At 29.9% G+C, this 13766-nt stretch overlaps 1 protein-coding gene across 1 annotated transcript; it reads right to left on the bottom strand.

Moving 5' to 3' along the window:
* Positions 1-212: 212 nt before the first annotated feature.
* Positions 213-13545, bottom strand: LOC145834315 (uncharacterized). The gene is made up of 16 exons (XM_082941714.1): positions 13453-13545; positions 13340-13378; positions 12971-13091; positions 11105-11277; positions 10494-10673; positions 10121-10227; positions 9642-9887; positions 9045-9255; positions 8534-8663; positions 7927-8123; positions 6894-7103; positions 5649-5760; positions 5307-5468; positions 4310-4546; positions 3513-3700; positions 213-1047 (listed from the first exon to the last, which is right to left on the bottom strand). Exons 1-16 carry the CDS (start codon positions 13496-13498, stop codon positions 842-844), a joined length of 2565 nt encoding a protein of 854 aa, XP_082797840.1. The 5' UTR covers positions 13499-13545; the 3' UTR covers positions 213-841.
* Between the last annotated feature and the right edge of the window lie 221 nt (positions 13546-13766).

Here is a 13766-nt window from a genome sequence, read left to right as displayed (position 1 = left end):
AAATATTCCAACGTCTAAGTTGAACAAATAGTTTGTTACGCAGACAAAACCATTTTTTTAAACTTAACTTAACACTCATCGTAAAAAAAAATTAATTAATGCAGTATACATTATAAAAAGAGCTATTTCATTATTTTTGTTACAATTACTTTCTTTTAAGTGTTTAAGTTTTTTAAAATAAAAAGAATCTAATCATTTTCGTTTTTATTTATATAGCATAACGATAAAACAGATTTCTTAACACAAAAGTAGTTTAAGTTATACCAAACTATTTTAAGATAAACAGTTTACCAATTTATTGTAGTCTTATAAACAAAATTATTATTTTAAGTAGAATTCATAGTTTAATGGCAGTTTTTATGACATCTTGTTTGAAAATAACGTTTTTTTTAATAATTTTATTCCAAAGGAACTATTCTACGGTACATAAAAAGGTTTAAAAAACTAAAACAAATAAATATAAAACTTAAATAAAAAACAAAATAGCTTTACCAATAATTAAATAGTTTAGTAATTAGCAAATAAAAAACGTGAAAATCTCAAAGCTATCACTCAACAAAGTTTCTTTTAGCTTTTTTTGTACAAATTTGATAAAAAAAAAAAATAATAATATTAAAAAAATTTTAGAATTAATATTTACCTTTGACATAGTTTTAACTTCGTAACACTGTGATAAAAAACAATAAACTAAGTATTTGAAATAAAAATAAGTCATTAAAAATCCTTAAATTGTTTAAATTCGTAAAAAAGGCCGCGTTTTAAAACCCAAAGCTATCAAACAACAGAGTCTTTCTATTTTGACGATGACGCAGATAAAAGTTCAGATAAAACTTCCAGGAGTTCAGGACAGGCAAGTTAACTTCATGATCTCATCCCTGGCCTCATTGAACTCTTCCCTGTTGTCCGCGCTGAAGCTCAACCTGGCATCCGAAGACACCTTGTCCATGATGTGCTTGTTCAGGGAATTCCCCACTCCCACGATGATCACACCCTTGGCCCGCAGCATCTTCGCGCGCACCTCGAAGTCCCTGTTGTTGGCAGGGTTGCCTGAGAAAAAAAATTCATATGTTTAATAAAATGCTTGCTTACATTGTTTCACTTATTAAGTCTTTAAAGCTTAAAAGAAAAATTTAAAAAGCTGTTATGGATGTTAATTAATGATTTTGTAGGGATATAAGAGGTTAATACTCACCTAACTAATCACCTAGATAAACTTGAATGGTTATCCAGTTTTGTACTTAAAGTTTTTAAATGTTTTGTATTTGCGCTTTGTTTTAAAGTGTGTGTTTTATTTTAATTTTTTTGTTGTGTTTATAACTACAAAGCATAAGAAAATTTGTAATTTTTTTTATGTACTTCAAATCATTTCTAATACTTAAATTCAAAATATAAAAAAGTGTGTTAGTGAATTTGCGTATAATATATATTTTTCATTTAATCACAACCAAAGATTAAAATAAACTGTTTATAGTTTTTACAAAAAATCTCTCAACTAGACAAAAGTATTTTATGTACTTCCTAAAGACAACAAAACCTACACCAGTTTGCCACCAGTTTACCACAATATCAGTCAAGTTAACATAAAAAACACATAGCAGTAAATCACCTATAAGCTACTTAGAGTATTTGAAATTCTGAGAAAACCTGACACTCATAATGAAGGAAGTTCGGCATTTTAGTCATCTGGTTCACCAATGTACGTGTATCACGAACAAAGTTCAATGAAGTAACATATTGTAAATCATCGCACGATATTACATAATATTCAGTTGCAAGTTTTTCAGTGCTATATTAAATAACAGAAATCAAGTACTTTAGCTTGAGTGTTCTAATATGTTGTACACGTTTTTTCTTTGCGTGATTTAATGAGTTTTATAATAGCATATATAATTTTAAGTTGGTTTTAATCGTACCAATCACATAGTTGTAAAGACGTCTGTCATAAGTAAATAATTGAGCATGTAAAGACGTCTTGGTGAAGTACTCAGAACTAGATAACTTAATTGCATGTGATAAGTGTCTAAAAAAGCGGATTCAATGCTGATCCGGCTTAAAATAGAGTACCACGAACTAATTTTGAGTAATAATAAGTATTTCAAATCCCTAAAATTCTACGAACTAAGTTATATTTTTGTACAGCACATAGCAAAATTGTCATAACTTTATTTGTCACGCCTGAAATACTTAAAAGTAAACTTTAGTACGCAAAAGTCAACTTATCAGACCAAATAAAAATCTAAAACATTGTTTTGGAAAACAACTTTGTGCAAATGTGTGTTAAACATCAATTGTGATTTTTCTCCGAACGAAGCATAACCGCCTCGGCAGGTATTTTAGTTTCAAAATATCTGCTACATTTTCCTCCAGGCTACGAGTAGTGAGAACCGACCGCATTTTCGCGTTTTAATTGCTGCCAGCATGTACGGTTGGAATATATCTGCCGTCAGTAACTTTGTACTTGGAATATAATTGCGACTTCAGTTACAAGCATAATTGCTATGACATGATTTTTAGTATTTCGGAATTGGCATGTTTCGTATGAGTCAGTGATTTGATAAAACGAGGTAAGAGGTAGTTTAATATTAAACAAATTTGTTTTACAACTATTGATACCTAGAAGAATGTTTATTACGCTCACCAACTTACTACAAATGCTTGTAAATATAAACATTTTAGTGTAAATACAATCAAGATACCCTTAAGGTAAGCTTAACAAAACTAAAGTGAGAAACATGAACATATGTATTCGTAAAAAAATATCTAATTGATAATGTAATTTCTATTTTAAAACTTGTTTTATGGTCGAAAACTAATATCTCTGATGAAATATTCTGTTATTGTCTTTTAATTAAACATCAAAAAAGCAACCAAACAATAATACTTTTAGCGCCACATTTAAAATCTAAGAGTTTTATTCATTGTGCTCAAATGATTATGTAAATGTTACTAAAGAATTACAGTTTTAAATGTATATCATTGTTTTCTTATTTATTTTTCTAGTCAATGCTAAGTCTGAAATACTTTTAGTGTAAAACTTTCACAGCTCCAAAGACCAAACAGTATCGTGTTTATAATAGTTATTGCATAAGGTATTTTGCATTAAAATCAAGGTTACTTTTTTATTTATATAGAAATTGTCGATTGACTACTTTTCACTTAATTCAACCTTAGATGACTTTAGTTTTCAAATGACTTAGTTTTGACGTGCAAAAACTATTTCAGCCACTGCCTATTATTGTCAACAAAAATTTATACAGTTTACTAACTTAATTTTAAACGCTTTTGTTGAAGTTATACAAGCAGTTATTTGTTGTTAAGCGAAATAAAAGCGCATCAAAGTGAGTTTCTAACTTAGTGTCTTAATGACGTCACGAAAGCGCCTTATACTCTAAAGCTATATCCGTTTCAAAAACATTGGAAGGTCTTAACTTTAAGTACTCTTTGAGTAATTTGAAAACTATTTCACAGTTTAAAATTGTTTTAGCATTTTTAACAAAACTCCTCACACCCACCTCCGAAGAAGAGCACGACCACCGGTATCGCCTCCTTCCTCACCGTGTACCCCTTGAAAATCCTGGTCGTGCTGAAGTACATGATCCTGATGTAGTCCATGGCGAACTTCAGGCGGGAATCCCCGTAGTTGGAACCCAAGTACGTGATGTTTCCGATCCCGTAGAACTGCTGCAGTGGCGTCGTGTATCTGTGTCATGATAAATACCAATAAAAAAAGTATATATATATATAAATGAAAGCAACTAAATCTTTAAATAAAAAGGGATTTGAACAAAGAAATTAAATAAAGCAATAACTTTACCATCTCTTTTATATGAGATAGTTATATCAAAAGCTCTAGTGCAACAGCTGTATTTTTAAAAATCAAGTAAAACTATTCACACTAAAGTAAAAAAACCACGAAAATTAAAATGAAAACTATTGTAAATAATTCAACAAAGCAGTTAAAGTCACAAAAAAAAAATTAGCAAAATTCATATTATTGAACCAAAAATTTTACTTAGTATATAGATCAGGGTTTCCCAAACTTTTTTGCAAATGGCCCCCTTTAAAAAAGTTGAAAAAGCAATGGCCCCCTTCAACAAGATTACTCATAAACTACGATAAAAAAAACCAAAGACCTTTTTTTTTTTTTTTTGCTGTTCATCTGCAACTTGAGAATATCTAGTGTAAGTTTCAAACTATGGCATCATGGCCCCCCTGTGGCTCTTTTACTGCTCATGGCCCCCTCTTCCCCCTTTGTCGCTCTTGGCCCACTTTTGGAAACCCTGATGTAGATATTCAAAATGCAACCAACTTGTCGAAGTGGAACGCGGTTTTCCCGTGCTTGGCGAACGACATGGCGGCGACCCTGGCGGTGCTGTTGCCCCTCTGCTTCCGCACCATCTCCCGGACCATTCTCCTCGTGTGGAAGAACCTCTTCTCGGGCAGGTTCTGCTTGGCCTGGTCGAACGCGAAGATGAAGTCCACGGGGTGGTCCGACGAGCAGGATGGCGAGAGGCGGGTCACCAGCGTGTTGGTGCCAGGACTGGATCTGTAAAAAAATATTAATTGTTTTTGTATAAATGATAGAGGTAATTTTGTTTTTTTCAAGATGTACAAACATTAAAAAAAAACCTTTCTAGTGTTTTACGGTAGAAAATATCTTAACAAAAATTAGGGTGTTAGTGTCCGGACGTGATCTGAAGACTGATAAATTCTATTGTTGTCGTATAAGTTAGTGTAGGTATTTTTATTGTATTCAAGATTTTTTTAAAAGAAACTGTTTTCAATCTGAAACAAAAGATTTTTTTTACATGAACACGTAAATATTTGTTATGCATCTAAAATAGGTAATAAAACAATGAATTTCATTTTAAAAAAAAGTTATAAAGCTTTTTTATTCGAACAGCTATGCAAGTAATTAAATGATAACAGAACAATGTAATATATTCAACGTATAACAGAAAATTGACTTAACAGTTTTATTTAAAAGTTTTGTATAAGCATTAAAAGAATTCGAAACCTGTAAAGATATTTAATAAGTAATCCGTTTGTTTTTGCGGTAGAAAATTTTTGTTTAAAGCATGGTACTTTCTTTTTTATCTATACCTTTTTTTTTTGACAAAAACTTTAATAAAAGTTAAAATAACATCAAACTAAACTGACATAAGCCCTTAACAAAATACTCTTATCATCTCAAAACTAAAATCTTTACTTAAGTTAAAAAAGAAACCATTGTACTTCTTTCACACATGACTCATTTTTCTATTTTAATCCCTTATCTATTATACCACAATCAAAACAACACCAACCTGACATGTACTTCATAACACAACAACGGGTTTAATTTTTTCAGGACAATTTTGGTTTCTTCTACTTCCGTTTCGTTCATCTTGTTGTTATCGCAATCGTTTATGACGACTGTGAATTTTTTTATTTCGTCATCGGCTTTCCAACTCAGTGATGCTTCTGATCTGTTGAAAGTTTAAAGAATTCTTTTAGTTTTATAGCTACTTGCTTAAAAAAATCAAAAAAAAAATTTCTGTTCTAACTTAGACATAAATTATTTTGTTTTTTACCGAGTTGCCTTATATTTTTACAGTTCGAGTGAAAATTTTACTTGAAAAATGTTATCAAATTTTATTTAAATATACCTTTTGATTCTTTTGTCTTCCACAAACAAGTTGCTCAAGGCAACTGCTTGTTTCGTTTCTGCAACTAAAGTTTGACCTGATCCGACTTTTCCACTGAAGTCAACTGGGTGTACTGTAAGTAAATATAAAGTTTGCTTTTTACTGTAAAAAAAAAAAAAATTGTTTTGCCATTGTTATTGAAATCAAGTTTATTAATTAATTTATAAAATTATCATAGCTGGAGTGCTAAAAATCAGCAAGTACAAATGCTTTTGCAGTTATTTCACAAAACCTGATTAAAATACTTATTGTAACACCTGACTTTGACTTTGATTTTTAGCTAAACTTGATTTTTGTTTATAGTTTTTTTTTTTATTTAAGATATCATTGAAATATCTTTTAAAGTTTTGTTTCTGATATCTCAAAAAAACAAAAGTTGAAGTTTTTTTTTTCAAATATCTTTTTTACAATTCAAGTATTGTCATAATAATAAATTAAATCGTTTAAATTAAATCATTCATCATAGTGGAAAAGTTAAATCGTTTTAAGTTTGTATGGTAAACTTTCTAATCCGTTATTTAATATCAGTCTGTGATGAGCTCAAACTTAATCGTCTTGTCAGCAGTTAATGAGCTGTGAACGTTTACCATTAATGTTACAGTTATGTGCAAAATTAATTGAAAATAAGTTTATTTTGAGTTTTGCAGTATTTTGTTTAAAGATTTTGCTTAAATATGTGCACAAATAAAAATATAAAAGCATAAAGAAACATTTTTTGAAACATAACAACTTTTTTAGTTTTTATACAGTTTCTATAGTAAAATGTTATATATTAAAACTTCAAAACAGGTTAGCACATCTGTAGACGTTTAAAATTAAGTTGCACTGAGTATAAAAGTTTTTTGAAAGCAAGCTCTTTTCAATTGATATATCACTTAAGTAGGAAGTTTTTTAGAATTTTTGCTCGGAAAAAAAAAACGATTAAAAATTCAAAGCTTTTTTTTTTTTTTTAAATATGTTTGAAACTTTGGTAATAATAGTGTTAAAATTTTAAAGTTAGTTTACTTTACCTGACTAAATTTTACCAATTTTCTAACAAACAAAACTGTTTACATTTTAAGCTTAGTAATGATAAACAATGATATATTATCATGTATTTCACAAAAGTAAATTGTTTACAAAAAAAAAAAACTTTTTTGCTCTTAATACTAAAGTAATGCAGACTCAATTGGAAAAACTTATTATTTTTACAATATAGAAACCAACCCATTATTTTGTAGGTGGTCGAAGCGGTCAAATCCTTCACGTTCGTGTACTTCTTATCGACCAGACTGTCCACGAAGGCCAACCGGCCCCCATCGTACACTTGGACGATGTACCCGGCAGTTGCGGGGGACGCGGTCCACAGCAGGGACATAGAGGTGGGGCGGGAGTTTATGGACTTCAGGGTCAGCACTTTCGTTTCCGATTTTCCGACTGAAAAGTTGAATTTGATTAGAATTTAGTATTGTGGTTTTATACGACCGAATAAAAATTATAACTGTTTTTTAAAAAGTTGTTTTGTTTTGTACGCTTTTAAAAATCTTTTTTTTTTTACATAGTTTATTGTATATTTTTTTGTTTGGTTTGTTTTATTAAAGTGCAATAAAATATAAATTTTGTTTATTGTTATATAAACTAAGTTAGTTCGATTTGAAGTAAAACTTTATCACAATTTAGTGATCAAGTTACATCGTCATAAAATCGTGCAGATGAAATTACAACTAATTGCAGTAATTAAACTGCAGTGATAGTAAGATAATTAAAATGGTTTCACGAAACTAACTTTAATCTTCAAAACGCAAAAATTATCACAAAATGATTGATACAAGTGCCTTGCGTAAAGCATTTTAAATAAATAAGTTTTACTGTAAAAAATCAAAGACTTTAAGTTTTTATTCGATAATGAATAAAAAAACAAACACTTTTGCTACAAGTTTTTAAACTATTTTACGGCAAATAATTCAACTTGTTAGTTTACAAAATTAAAACTTCTATGAGGATGTTTTATAATATTTTAATAGTCTGTTATACTGTTTAGCCAAGTTAAGTATTTTAAAATGAGTTATGGTGGTTTTTAAATGTTTGTTTATATTGTTGTTTATGCTAAATTTTTATAAACACATTTCAAGTACTTAATAAAAAGTAGAAAAAAACACAAAAAAACTTAATTAGAGTCTGTCGCATAAATTTAAACAACTTTTTTTTTAGAAGTAATGAAAACAATAAAACATGTAAGTGTTTTTTATCTTAAACTCACAATTTTCGCAGTCGATTGGGAAATCTTCCTTTTTGGCGCCAAAGTCGCTGAAAGGCACTTTTGACCCGGTAATTTTGTCGACGCAGTGACAGCTGTTGTCGACACACTTGGTGGTGACAAAATAACCTTCGCTGTCGCATTCAGGAATGTCATCTACTCTGTTCTCTGATAAGGCGAATGAAACCAGCATTTCACAACTGTTGTAATATGAACAATTAACTAAAGATAATAAATTTTAAACATTTTTTTCAAAGCAAGCACTTTAATTTTAGTATGCGTGTAAACTTTTTCAAAAAGTTTAACTGGACTGTTTTTTTTAATGTAAGTACCATAGTTTTTTTTTGAGTATAAGTTTAAAATAACATGGTCAAAAAAAAAAAAAAATTACGGCTATAATTCTTACATTAAATTTGAAGTAAACTTATCATTTAGTAAAATGTTAATAATACTCATAACATACACGATATTTTAGTAACAAAACTAAAAAATAAAGTCTTAAAACATTTTTAAGACATCTAAAAATTACTTATTTTAATTTTATATGGTAGTTTGAACACTGATTTTTCCTATTAACAGTTTTATATTTTAATATATAGCGTATACTAACACAGTCATTTCCTTTTCAGTTTTGGGTTGTATGGTTGTTACTGGAGTGGTAACTTCTGTTGTTGTTGGAGCAGGTGTTGTTTCCTTTTCCTTGAAGTTCAACTCTACACTCGAGCTTGCATCTATTCCTGCTGTTATAAATAAATTGAAATTTAAATACTTGATTATGAATGTAATAAAGTATGAATTGAGCGAGATAATGAAAAAAAAACACAAATGCACATTCAATAACATTTTATTGAACAAATCAGGGCTGTAATAAAACAACTCTTTTAAAATGCTTGGATAGTTTTTAAAAATCATTTAAAACCTATTTTTCCAACTTCTATCTAAATATATATCTAGTGTTCTATCTACAAGCAAAATACCTTTCATGGATTAATAAACTTATTGAAAATTTTTATTAAAAAAAAGTTAGTTCTGCTACGTAAATAAATTAGTTGGACAATGCTTTAAGTAGAACGTTTATTTTCTAGTTTTACTATTTGTATAAACATAATCAAATCAAATACTTTTGTCTGATTGGTCGGTTTGCCTCGCCGTGGTGACGGGAACCAATGAGGAGAAGGCGCCGAACTCCTGGTGCAGCGGGGCCGACGCGACCTGGATGAAGTACTGGGTTGATGGGGAGAGGTCCTTGAAGATGACCGAGGGAGACGCCACGTTGCTGTCCTGGTACAAAACCGTCTTTTTGTCATCTGCCATCAACCGCACCTTGTATCTCTGTTTGAAGAGAGTTTAGTGTTAATAAATAGGAAGGATAGATTCTAAACTAAATGTATTTTTAAAATAAACTTGATAAATTATTTCCTTGTAGTTAACTTAATAACAATTTTTAAAGTATGTTTTAGTTGTACTTTATTTACTTATTATAAACTTATTTTCAGGAAATTGAAAAACAATTCAAAGAAAATAATCTCTTTACAAAGTTTTAATTCTTCTCCTATCTTAAAAATACATTAAACTAGTAAATGAAAGTATATCACATTTGGTACATGATAGATAAGCTACATTTACGAGTTCAACTTAACTTGATAATTAGAAACATTAAACTTCGTAAAGCTAAAAAAGTAAGTATTTTAAGTGTTTAGTAAATGTTCATAACTCACAATGGCCATCGAATCTGCGATCCAGTAAGCTTGGAACCCGTTCTTGTAAATGCTCGTGGCGAAAACTTTCTGCGGAGGCTTCAGACTCCTCCCGTCGAAGCTCTCTTCACTGCCGCTGGCGGTCACCACCGAAACCTCGAACCTGTACCTACCGCCCCTCACCAGAGTGGTCAACAGGGCCATGTTGGACTGGACCACAACCTCCACGTTGGTCTTTTCACTACCGTTCTCGAACATTCTTACAACCTGAAATAAATAGATTAAAATTCATAAAGTGTCACTGAAAAAATCTGCTTAAATTCTATTCTGTAGGTTTATAACGTTAAAACAAAACCCTTATTAATCATATGCATGTTAGAAACAAACATGCCATACTACTACTTACTAAAACGTAATTTAGACGTATATTGAGTATTTATAATTGTAGGTTTCGCACTAATTTGTTACTATAACAGAGTACACAATCATCCTCAACTCACTTTCACAAAGAATTCGCTGACACCGTCAATACTGTCCCACGTCAACACAACATTATTTGTGTCGTCATCAGCAAACACTTGTAAGTTCTTCGGTTTGTTTACGTGTGCTGTTGTATACAAGTTAAAACTTGAAATTTATCTTAAGTTTAGTTTATTTATATAAAAACAAATTACCAATCTGAACATATTTAAGCCTATTGCATATGAACTGTTTAAAAAAAATTGCAATTACATTAGCACGGGTATTAAATGATGATACACTTTAACTTAAAACAGACTTTACCAGTAAATTAGTAATATAGTAAAAACAAAAAAATACAACAACTGCTAATAATAATGATTTTAAAATGAATGTACAACAAATATATCTCACCAGTGGTGACTTGACACATGTAGCTGGGCAGGCACTCCTTGCCGTTCCAGAAAGGTTTGGACATGGGGCACTGGCACCCTCTAACGCACCTCCTGTCGCACATCGGGTTCGGGTCCCTGCACGTCGGCGTGCAGTGGGCCAGGCACCCCTCGAACTGCTGGCCTCCCTTGCACACCTCGGCTGTTAAAGTGTTGTGACGTCATAATGATTTTTAAAAATTGAGTTTTTGTGACGTCATAATTGGTTCTTATGTTGTACTTACGCTTAGTTAATACTCAAGGTAAAACTATTCATAGCAGATAATTAATGTTGCAATTTTAAACTCAATTGGTCATTATTAAAACTGCATAAAATTATCTTAAACAATAAAGTAAAATATTATGGCATACCCTGCTAGTCAAATGCATTACGTTTGTATGTTTACGTTAGGAATACGACATACTTTGATAAGACAAATTGAAAAATTTATCACTTAAAATTATTCGCACCTAAGATTCATTTAAAAAGACTCAATCAAAGTACAATTACACAAAACTCTAAACACGTTACATGTAACACGAAACTCTTTATAATTGACATATTTGATACACATGTTATAAACTCCAACTCACTGTTGCTGACGTACAGGGCCTCGCTGGACCCGCTTTCCTCGAAGTCTCCCTCCTGGTCTTGGTATATGGCGGACACGGTCACCTTGTATCCCTCCCCGACCTCCAAGCTGGTCAGGTTGAAGTGGGTGTCGGTGACGAAGTCGTGCAGCTTGTGCAGCATGTCTCGACCAAGGCTGCAGAGAAAAAAAATCGTGAAAAACTGTTTTTTAGGCTATTTTTTTACTTTTTTTGTTGTAAACGTAACTAGTTTTCAAACTAATTAATATCAACGTTTATTAAACGAAAAAAAAAGCGCTCAAGTATTTGGTCCAGGACCTGGTGTACGAAAAAATCTTTCGGTTATCGAGTCATACACCAGGACACGGTTTAAAGTCATGTCCAGGACAACTCATAATATAATACTTTATAATGATTTAAAAATCACAGTTTTGCAACAAAATACAATAAAAGAAATTATTTAGCTGAATTTGGCAATTTGCGTCTTTGCCCGGGTCGTTGTGTAGTATTATTCGTTTAACTTTAGTTTTTTAAAGTTAAAAAAAACATTGACCGTGCTTTGTTATAAACTTTACACATACACAATATGCTTATGTTATGCACATTAAGTAAATTAAAAAAAGATGTTTGAAAATACCAAATTTTTACTGATAGTTGTTACAAAGTTATTTGTTAATGCCTTAGATAAAAACTATAGATGTCTTTTTGTACTGTCTTCAGAAATTTAGAAAATTAATTTTTAGAATGTTAAAAGTTGTAAGTTAGTTGTTAAAAAGTACTTTTAAATGCTTTCTAAAAAGTCTTGTATCTTATTTTTAAGACATTGTAATTACGATAAAATTTATTTGTTCTATGTTTTATCGATGGACTAAAAATAATTATATTAATTAACTTTCATTTCTCTACTTTTAGTTATACAAACTTGTGTGTCTTAATTTTTTGAACAAAAGAACAAGTTTTGTTGTGTTTATAGTTATACAAATATTTTAAGTTGTACTGATTTTTTTACTTTATTAAACTTTACAAGGAAGTATTTATTTATGTCAGAATAGTATTTACATAATATATAAATTTTGTATTTCATAAATAAAAATAGCTTTAAAACACAGTATTTCAATGGTATTTTACTCTACTTTAAAAAAGGTATAAAAAGACACAATGATACGTTTTAATATAACCTTTTACACAATTTTCTTAAAATTCGTCGAATACTACTATCCGTTTTTAGAACAATGATGCCACTTGAATTCAAACAATTGTAACAATTTATCTACTTCAACAATTATTGTTGTTTATGGTTGTAAACTTCAATGTAATCTAAATTACAAGGAATACCTTGTATCAGATGATAACCATTTGATTCCAATCAATCTTAGTAAACAATAGACAGAAGAACAAAGACGGATTACAAAAACCATAAACAGTTCAGGATAAATATACTCAATTATTATCATGTAATTGTGGCTAAGTTGGTAGACCGAAAATATTTTAGTGCAAATTAAAAATTATGCCTTGTTTTATTAAGTTTTGTGGAAACTTTAAGGTATAATAGTTAGTTTAAAACAAATAATGAAGTATTAGAAGATAGAAATAATACAGTTTAGTAGTCTTAAACTGTTATACAAAATATCCACATAATTTTATCAATAACATTAATTGTAAACATACTATTAAGAGTACTTCAACTTGATTTAAACTAAGTTAGAATAATTGCTTTCTTTTTATACACAGTTTTTAGCTTTGATTAAAAATTTATAACATATCAAGAACTGGTTTAAAAAAAATTTGCACTTTATCTATACTTTCACAAACTTCAGCCTTTGTTGTTCTTTAATTTTATTATTTATTCTGTACCAAAACATAACTAACTTGTAAGCACGGACACTGTACGAGATAGCTCCATCAACTTTATCCCAGTAAACCAGTAAGTTTCCATTCTGAATTGGAATCAGTGTTTTCGGACGGCCAGGTTTCTTTAAACTTGTGTTTACTGTTATAGTTAAAGTAGTATTTATAACAAAAGCTAAAGAATATTAATTTGTTTTATTCAAATTAAATACCTAAAATGTATTTTACTTTGCTTTAACTGTTTATAGACATAAACAGTTCCGTAGCTTAAACCTTACGATTTCTTTTAGTTTGATTTAAAATAAGTTAATGATAGAATTTTTGAACGACTTAAAAAAAAACAAAAATTTTACAAGGAAAATAAATATATTGAAATAATTGTAAGCTTACTTCTTTTGTCGACTGCATTTACTGAGGCGTTCTGTGTAACTGTAAAAAAATATTTGTCAGAAATTGTAGTCTAAACCTAAAGGCTTACATTTAATTTACAAAGCTAAACTTACGGAAGACTAAGAGCAGCCCAAAAACTAAGGTTGAGGTTATTTTCATGTTTTTGAAATTATGTTTTTGTATACGTTAAGCTGTTATTATATTAAGTTCTGCATGTTATTTTACTATAAATAAAGCAGTTCAACTTCAGTAAAAACATAAATTTAAAGATAAGAACTGCCGAGATTTTATTTTTAATACACCATTTTAAACATAGTTCTTTACTAGTTAGTTTAGAAATGTCATTATTAAGAAAACAAAACTGTTTAAACAACTCTCAAACTTCAACATAATGTTTACTAAGTATAAATTTAAACAAATTTTATTA

Source organism: Thalia democratica, chromosome 4 (genome assembly GCF_965202585.1).
Source record: "Thalia democratica chromosome 4, ktThaDemo2.hap1.1, whole genome shotgun sequence".
NCBI classification, from domain to species: Eukaryota; Metazoa; Chordata; class Thaliacea; order Salpida; family Salpidae; genus Thalia; species Thalia democratica.
This window is presented reverse-complemented; position numbering and strand designations above follow the sequence as displayed.